This window comes from Podarcis melisellensis (assembly GCF_964234715.1).
Source record: "Podarcis melisellensis genome assembly, chromosome: 2".
NCBI lineage: Eukaryota > Metazoa > Chordata > Lepidosauria > Squamata > Lacertidae > Podarcis > Podarcis melisellensis.
This window is the reverse complement of record NC_138529.1, coordinates 116,756,210-116,765,715: the sequence shown is the minus strand read 5'-3', so window position 1 is coordinate 116,765,715 and position 9,506 is coordinate 116,756,210. Positions and strand designations below refer to the sequence as shown.

At 47.5% G+C, this 9,506-nt stretch overlaps 1 protein-coding gene across 1 annotated transcript; it reads left to right on the top strand.

The window, feature by feature from the left end:
- Positions 1 to 691: 691 nt before the first annotated feature.
- LOC309364881 (uncharacterized protein) lies at positions 692 to 7,208 on the top strand (the record flags this gene model as incomplete). Its single annotated transcript, XM_081902853.1, has 4 exons — positions 692 to 1,393; positions 2,578 to 2,716; positions 3,813 to 4,064; positions 6,185 to 7,208. The coding sequence occupies 4 exons, from the start codon at positions 692 to 694 to the stop codon at positions 7,096 to 7,098; spliced, it is 2,007 nt and encodes a 668-aa protein (XP_081758979.1). The 3' UTR covers positions 7,099 to 7,208.
- Positions 7,209 to 9,506: the final 2,298 nt, after the last annotated feature.

The window sequence follows — 9,506 nt, the reverse complement described above, 5'->3', positions numbered from 1 at the left end:
TCTGTGTATGAATAGGGTGAGTCTGTGACCTGGCTCAGGAACTAAGTACCGGTATTTGTCATTACAAAAGACTGGCCAGGCTTCCCAGGTAATCCAATCAAGTGACCATTAACAGGTAATCTGCCAGACAGGACATAAACAACACACTCAGATTTCTGTTGTAGACCGCCTTTTCTGTGATGTATGTATGATGTTTCTGGGGGTGGTCTTGGACTCCAGGGCAGGCAATTTAAAATGTCTATATAAGGGCAGGTACACCTTTGTTCTGGGTCCTCCTGCGTGTGAGGGGAGCACCCTGTTGCAACAGTTCAATAAAGATCAGGCTTACTAGCTGCTTTGCTTCTCAATATTCTCTGGTTGGCCTCTGTTATTTTCTCCTACCGATAGAGAACCTACAAAAGGACTCTTGTCTATATGGGCTCTTGGGTACCCCTAAGGGAAAAGGAACAGTTTTTTTACTTATATCATTACTTTCATTTCCAACATGCATTTGGAACATTTTTAAGGACTTAAAGGACTCTATACGGGCTCTTGGATAACCCATAAGGAAAGAAGGGCAGATTTTGTTTACAACATCTCTCATTTCTGTTTATTCCCTCACAGGAAAAGCACCTTGTGGCAGCCTCACCCGCTTTTGCCCCAACCCCATTTCCCTCTTATTCAACCCAGAGACTGTGAAAGAGTCAAGGAAATGGATGTCGCTCCACCTGTGTGGGAAAGGGTGGCAGGAGCAGGAAATGCCCCCGGCCCTAGAGGACAAAACCGGAGATCCGGAGAACAGATTAAGCAGGAACCAGAGGACAGGCTGCACCGGCACTGGGATGCCCAGCTGCAGGAGTTCCTGAGGACCCTGGAGTCTCCCCACTCTGGCTGGGGGGTCCCTCAGTTGCCGGAGGAGCCCACCCCCTGGGACGACGCCAAGGGCTTCCTGGCCTCCTTTGAGCAAGTGGCCAAAGCCTGCCGGTGGCCCAAGGTGGAGTGGGCAGCCCGACTCCTGCCAGCCCTCAGGGGAGAAGCTGAGTGGGCCTTCAACAGCTTGGAGGCTGGAGACAAAGAGGATTATGGGAAAGTAAAGGTGGCCATCTTGCAATGGGACAGCTTCCGGAGGGAGACTCGGCGCCAGCGCTTCAGGCGCTTCTGCTACCAGGAGGCCGAGGGGCCGAGAGGGGCTCACCGCCAGCTGCTGGAGCTTTGCAACGGGTGGCTAAGGGTCGAGAAGCACACCAAGGAACAGATCCTGGAGCTGCTCCTTCTCGAACAGCTCCTGACCGTCCTGCCTGCGGAGGTCCAGGGCTGGGTCAAGGGACGGAGCCCAGAGACCTGCTCCCAGGCGGTGGCCCTGGCCGAGGATTACCTGCAGAGGCAGCCAGAGGCCGCAAGGCAGCAACCACAGGTGAGCGGGATCCTGAGCAGCCCGGGATCAGGGCAGGGCAGATTATCACCTGTCCTGATGTAGAAGGGAAGAAGTCCAGATGGCATTCTGTGGTGGGAAATTTTCCCTATCCCTATCTAGGCAGAAGAATAGCTTTTGCTGGGTTTCAGGAGTGGTGGCTAAAGGCAGGGGACTGTCTTAGGTGTCGACAGTTGCCGTCCAGCCGTTTTGGATGGCTTCAGCGGGATTTCAAAGGGCTTTAGAAGAGCCTCAAAGGAAGGGAGGATGTTTAAAATGCTGTCCAGCAACTCCTGGAGTCCTTATCTGGCTGGGATATAAGCTTGTTTTCCGGGAGTGTATCTTTTCCCCTTATTTTTTTTAAAACTCCTACTCACTCTGCTGATGTGCACAGGAGACTTGCTTCAGGCGCCATCTTCTTACCGGAAGTCCCCCTATCCATTTCTGAAAATGTATTTTTCCACAAAGAGGGTGGCAGAGAGAAGGGTATGGTAGAAAAAAATGGGCATCAGAACATTTTCCAGGGAACCATGTTGCTGGTTTTTCCCCTTAAGATTCCCAGGTTCTGAAACAAATCTCATGAAATCATCAATGTAAATATCGATGAGTTCATAAGGTGTTCTCTTAAGCATTATATGTTGTAGGGTTGCCATGTTTCAAAAACTTTTGGCAAAATTGTTGAGCTTTATTTTCTTTTTCTTTTTCTCCTTTTTGACCAAAGCTGAGCTATTTTGAGCTATTTTTAAGGAAATTCTAGACTTCCAAGATGGGTTGCCCTACGTCTGGATTTTTGGGGACTTTTAAACAATTTGCGCCTGGACACTGCTTCTGACTGCAGTACTCGGGCTATATCCTGGAAATTCCGGATGTATGGCAACCCTAACATATTGCAGCATATTGGAATGAGGGGGGGGGGTTATGTTGTGTACATTTAATGTATGCATATATCAGTTTTTGAAACACCTTGCAAAATCCGAAGCTTGCTGTAATTGCTCCAATCATCACCTTTCACTATTCTCGTGCATGGCTGCACGTCCTTCACATACATTGATTTGACCCTTTCTTCCAATAAGTAAGTGCTTCAGTTTCAGTGGCTCTGAGCTGACATTGGAGACATACATAGGAGTCATTCTCTCAGTCTCATCTTGTTTCTCCACCCTAAAAAGATATCCTTGGTGCAATTTCAGGGGCTGATTCCACCACAAGAAGAGGCTCCGGCTCCGGCAGAGTCTTCTGAGGCAGAACAGACTTTGTCTGACGTCGGGTGGAGTGTGTTTGGCCAGCAGGCCAAAGAGGAGCAAGTCAGGAGGGATGCGGAGCTGTTGGGTAAGGTTGCTTGTGGGTTTAGATTTTGGGCTTGTGGGAGTTTGTGGTTTGGCTTCAGCTATGGCTGTATTCACACACACACACACCCACACATACCCCGGAGCTGCTACTTTTGTATTACAGGAATTTGAAGATTCTTAAATCATTTTTTTAAGAAAAGAAAAACCGTATTTTTCCATGTATAAGACGCTCCATATATATATATATATTTATAAAATATTTATTAGGGTTTTTTATAAAAGAAATACAAAGATAATAAACAGCATTGCTTTGTTTTAACAAAATTTCATAACTTCTTTAGACTTCCTCACGTCTCCCGCTCCCACTTACATCGTTAATAAAAAATTTTCAAGCAAATTATCATCTTATTTGCAATTTTATAACCACTGATTTAAATATAATGTAACAATTCTCCAACAAATTTTTACTTCTCTTAATCTCGCTTATCGTCAAATTCCGATCCAATTTAGTGATGGCCAATTATTTATAACCAAACATCCTTCTTAACATTCCACTAAATCACAATATTTTTGTAAATAAATCTTAAATTTCTTCCAATCTTCTTCAATCCTTTCTTCTCCCAGAAGACGCTCCATATTTTAAGGGACTCCAATTTAAGAAAATGGGGGGGGGAGAGATTGCCCCGTGTATAAGACAACCCACAGTTTGATATTTTTAATATGCATTTTTTAAAAAGTGAACCGCTTCTAAATATTTTAACCTTTTATGGACAATGTTAACGTTTCTTGTAAACCTCTTAGAAAAAATTGAAATGGGCACCAGGCGAGACTCGGTGGGGAGGGAATCTCAGGAACTGCCACAGACCCCTGTCACAAACATCTTAGGGACGTCAAACAACTGATCTAAAGTCTAAACTGATCTAAACAGCCGAGAGGATCAGTAGGGAAGGAGACCCTCTCCCAAATATTTGGCGCCTAAGTCCCAAGCCATTCAAGGCTTTAAACACTAGTGTGAGTGATTTCAGTTAGCCCTGGAACTGGCAAGCAATGGCAATTTCCTGGTCTTCGTTCCTTAATTCTACATTTCCATTTACGCCCAAGCGAATGACCCCCCCCCCCCCGCTTCTTTCCTCCAGCAACGAAAGGTTGGATGAATGTAAGGAAGGAGGAGAAATGTGCAGAAGAGGATTTGAAGGAGGCAGATCCAACTGGAACATCTGTGGAGCCAGAGGAAGAGGATGTTTCCCCGAGTCACAGGCAGGAAAACTTCCCAGGAAGTCAGCCTGGGCAAGAGGAGCAGCAGGAATCTTGTCCGGAGAGCAATGAAGAAACCTTGCTTTGTGGAGGAGACGACACAGAAATCGCTGCCCAGCAACAAACCCGCCCTGGTAAGAGACAGGATGAAGGGTTAGGGAACTACTGTTTTTTTTTTGTCAAAGTGACATCCCCTCGAAGGGTGATCTTTTGGGGGATGAAGCCAGTGATTTATTCTACAAGGTGCAACCGGAAAGTTGGGTGAATGGTCACAGAAATCGGACGGCGAGAAATATTTGAACACACAGGCCTTATAGGCCTTCAAAGTAAGCTGCCTTGGATACATTGCACCGCTGACAACGTTCGTAGAACTGTGGGAAACTTCTGGATGATGATGATGATGATAATAATAATAATAATAATAATAATAATAATAATAATAATAATTATATCCCGCCTTCCCCAGCCGAAGCCAGGCTCAGAGCGGCTAACAACAGTAAAAACAACACAGTTTACATAAAATCACAATCAATTAATTGAAATGCATTCTAAAATCAATTCATTGGGCTAGAGTTCTGTGAGGATTACAAAGACTGTGCCTTGGCCAAAGGCCTGGTGGAACAGCTCTGTCTTGCAGGCCCTACAGAAAGATGTCAAGTCCCGCAGGACGCTAGTCTCTTGTGACAGGGTGTTCCACCAGATTGGGGCCACAGCCAAAAAAGCCCTGGCTCTGGTTGAGGCCAGCCTAACCTCCCTGTGGCCCGGGATCTCCAAGTCCTCTTTTCGTACTGCTTTCCGTTCCTTCGGCACAGCAGCTTGGACGTGTGAAATGTTGGGAAATCTGTGCCCTTTCAGTGCAGATTTCAGTTTTGGAAAAAGGAAGTAATCCGGTGGGGCCAGATTGGGAGAATATGGAGGGTGGGACAACTCAGTAACCTCAGTAACAATTTCACGCAGTGTATGCAATTCTTCCGCCATCATTCCGACGGACAAACACCGATCCCACATCAATAACTCACAAACTCTGTTTACATTTGCCGCCGTTCTGCTTGACCTAGGGTCATCTTCATGGAAATGCTTAAACCACTCGTACACCGTCTTTCAAGTTACAGTTTCATCTCCGAAAACAATTGTGAGCATTTCGTGGGTTTCCGGTGCCAATTGTGTGTTTGAATATTTCTCGCTGTCCGATTTCTGTGACCGTTCACCCAACTTTCCAGTCACACCTGGTATTTAAAAAAATTTAGGGAGCCCAAGCTAGAGGTGGGCAAGGCCAGAGCCAGAACTGTTTATGGAAATTCCCCTTTTATTTTATTTTTCCCACACACACTGGGTAAACATCTTAATCAAACTATCCACTACAGCCCCATGGTCTTGTTTATGGTACATTGTCGCCAGTTCAGACCCAGCAAGTGCATAGACAGATACGAATTTTGGGGTTTTTTTGTTGTCGTTTTTTTGCCCCAACACGCACCACTTTACACTTTGGTAAAAAATCACAGGTCACAAAGCCCATCCTTGGGTAACTCTTTCATAGAATTGTACACTTGGAAGGATTCCCAATTGTTATCTAATCCACCCCCCTGCGTTGATAAATAATGGCAGGAAATGTTTCTTTCCTAGGGTATTACACTGTAGTGTGTAATTTTTTGGTATTCTTGCAATAGCTTTTCACTTTTCACCAATTCATGTATTATTTTTATTAAGTTTTCTATTTTACAATTTGAAATATTCATTAAACAACCTTAGAATTTGTTTACACTGTAGAATTTACAGTCGTACCTTGGTTTTCGAACGGCTTAGTTGCCTAACAAAATGGCTTCCAAACGCCACAAACCTGGAAGCAAGTGTTCCGGTTTGTGAAGATTTTTTGGAAGCCAAACTTCCGACGCAGCTTCTGCTTGAGTTCCGGAAACTCCTGCAGCCAATCGGAATTGGCGCCTTGGTTTTTAAACTGTTTTGGGAGTCGAATGGACTTCTGGAATAGATTAAGTTCAAGAACCAAGGTACCACTGTATTTTAATGCTGCCAACATTTTCAAGTGTACATAGTTCCCCCCCATATATTCAGTAAACATTTCCCAACCTTCTATTGTTCTTCTTGCTCTCTTATTCTATATGTTAGATCTACAAGCTACGCATATTCCATCAGTTATTCTTTAGCTGGGGCCTTTATCCAGTTCAGACCCCACGAGTCGTCCCCTTAGTGAAGACTAACAAAACGGCTTTGGGTGGTTTTTCCCCTATTCCGACAGGTTATGATGACCAGTCGAGGGAGTGTGACGAGAAATACGGCCGATTGGACTGTCCAGAGGACCGGCAGGACGGCGAGCACCTGGGAACAGCAGCAGAGAGGGTCTCTCGACCCAGACGCGAGAGGGCCCCGCTCCAAGAAGAGGCTTTCCGGTGTGGCGACTGCGGGAAGAGTTTCAACCGCAAGCAGAACCTCCTGAGGCACAATCTGACCCACACGGGGGAGAAGCCCTTCAAGTGCGCCTACTGCCCCAAAAGCTTCGTCCAGGTCTCTGACCTGACGCGCCACGAGAGGACCCACACGGGCGAGAAGCCGTTCGGCTGCTCCTTCTGCGAGAAGCGCTTCAACTGCAACTCTAACCTGCTCATGCACGAGCGTATCCACACGGGCGAGAAGCCGTTCATGTGCCTGTCGTGCGGGAAGACCTTTGTCCAGATCTCCGACCTGACGCGCCACGAGCGGACCCACACGGGCGAGAGGCCCTACGGCTGCTCCTTCTGCGAGAAGCGCTTCAGCTGCAACTCGCACCTCCTGGTGCACCAGCGGATACACACGGGCGAGAAGAAGCCGCACCAGTGCGCCACCTGCGGCAAGAGGTTCAGCTACCAGTCGGTGCTGCTGGCGCACATGACGGTCCACACGGGCGAGAAGCCCCACGCCTGCCCGCACTGCGGGAAGCGCTTCCATTCCCGCCCGGGCCTCATCCGACATAAGAAGAGCCACGCGGGAGAGAAGCTGGCGCACAAGTGCTCCCTTTGTGCGGAGAGCTTTGGCCAGCGGCAGCAGCTCATGCTCCACGAGCGGACAGCGCACGCGGGGGCCAAGCGATACCATTGCTCGGCCTGTGGGAAGAGCTTCAACACTCACACCACCCTGGCTAGGCATGAAAGGATTCACAAGGGGGGAGCCACGTAATAATAATAATTAATACTAATAAATATACCCCACCCTCCCTAGCCTAGGCCGGGCTCAGGGCAGCTAACAACCAATAATAAAACAAGTTGAATGAATACAACTTAAAAACAAGATTACAGTGATGCCTCGCAAGACGAAAAGAATCCGTTCTGCGAGTCTCTTCGTATAGCGGTTTTTTCGTCTTGCGAAGCAAGCCCATTGACAGCTTAGTGGATTAGCGCTATTAGCGGTTTAGCGGCTTTTAGCGATCAGCTGTTAAGCGGCTTATCAGCGGATCAGCTGATAGGCGGCTTAGCGGCTTAGGAAAAGGGGGGGGGAGGGAAAAAACCCCGCAGGAACTCGCAAGACATTTTCGTCTTGCGAAGCAAGCCCATAAAGAAATTCGTTTTGCGAAGCGCCTCCAAAACGGAAAACCCTTTCGTCTAGCGGGTTTTCCGTCTTGCGAGGCGTTCGTCTTGCGGGGCACCACTGTAAAAGTAAGCCCAGGGGTAGCCCTAAATATCGGGGAGACCAACTCCTTCCCTACAGACGTGTTAAAATGGGCAGAGGGGACCCTGCTCTGGGAAGCCCCTCTGCCGTCAGACGTTTGGTGGGTGGCAGCCTGAGACAGGGCCTTTGCAGCAGCGGCCCCTAAACTGTGGAATTCCCTCCTCACATCCGGCATCTTTGTCATGCAGATTTCATCATCGGCCAGAGGTGCAGCATCCAGTCTGTTCTATAGGTATATCGTTTAAAGCTGATTTTAACCTTGTATTTTTATATGGTTGTATTCCACCCTTGTGGCGAAGGGCAAGTGAGAAGCCAAATAGGTTAATAACTGTGATAATGTATTTTGCACGCGTGTGTGCTGTTGTGAACCTGTACTTGTTTTTTCCCCTCCTAAATGAATATTTCCTAGAGTAAAAAAAATAATACATTTGCCTTGGGAATTTTGTTTGTGTTCATTGCTCATTTTCATTTTTTCTCTCTTACATTCACACACACTCTTGCGTACCGCCCTAAGACTTGCGGATATAGGGCAGTAAAGTCATAACTTGGATCCCGAACGCCTTGGTACTCGGACGTTTTGGCTCCCGGGCGCCCCAAACACGGAAGTGACTGTTCCGGTTTTCGAATGTTCTTTTGGAAGCTGAACATCTGACGGGGCTTCCGTGGCTTCTGATTGGCTGCAAGAGCTTCCTGCAGCCAATCAGAAGCCGTGCTTTAGTTTCGGAACGTTTTGAAAGTCGAACGGACTTCCAGAATGGATTCCGTTCGACTTCCAAGTTACGGCTGTATGCAAATTTAATAAATAAGAATAATAATCTTAAACCACACCTATAGAAGAAATAAATGATTTTTCAGTTTTACAGGTGAAGGGCGAGTTGCAGCAATTAAACCGTGATGTTTCAAGCACATTAAAATCAGAAAAATATGGTGGGTTCTGAAAATATACTTCTTAAGTTTCAAAACCAAAGGCAAAGAGGTTTGAAAGACAGGTGTCAGTCACAAGCTCCTGGGAGGGTCTAGGTCTGGAGACCAGACCTGGAAACTGAGGGGGCTTCCTCGGAGGAATATCAAGGAAAGAAGGACCACCCAGCAGGAGAGGCTGGTCCATGAGGGAGAATGAGTCACTTATCCCCCAAACTCAGCCTGCCCTTGGCCCATCCACACCTGCCCGTCTTCCTTGTACCAGGTCCAGGTATAGAAAGTGGCAGCCAGGCTGCTGGTGGGGGCATCTGCCCGATATCATGTGGCACAGTGGTTCAAGCTTCTGTGCTGGTTGCCCATTTGCTACTGAGGCAGGTTAAAGGTCCTTGTCTTAATTTATAAAACCCAACTTAGATCCAGGGCACCTCAGGGATCGCCTGAACCCTTAGATCAGGCATAGGCAAACTTGGCCCTCCAGATGTTTTGAGACTACAATTCCCATCATCGCTGACCGCTGGTCCTGTTAGCTAGGGATGATGGGAGTTGTAGTCCCAAAACATCTGGAGGGCTGAGTTTGCCTATGCCTGCCTTAGATCCTGGCTGCATCACTGAGATCGTACACAGGAGCATCGTTGGCTGTTCCCTGAGCTAATGAGGCTCATTTGACGGCAACAAGAAACTGAGCCTATAGTGTCATCGGCCCAATATTGAGGGTGGCGCTGTGGTCTAAACCACTGAGCCTCTTGGGCTTGCCGATCAGAAGGTCGGTGGTTTGAATTCCCACGACGGACTGAGATCCCATTGCACTGTCCCAGCTCCTGCCAACCTAGCAGTTTGAAAGCATGCCAGTGCAAGTAGATAAATAGGTACTGCTCCGGTAGGAAGGTAAACGGCGTTTCTGTGTGCTCTAGTTTCCGTCACAGTGTTCCGTTGCATCAGAAGCAATTTAATCATCCTAGCCACATGACCCAGAAAGCTGTCTGTGGACAAACGCCGGC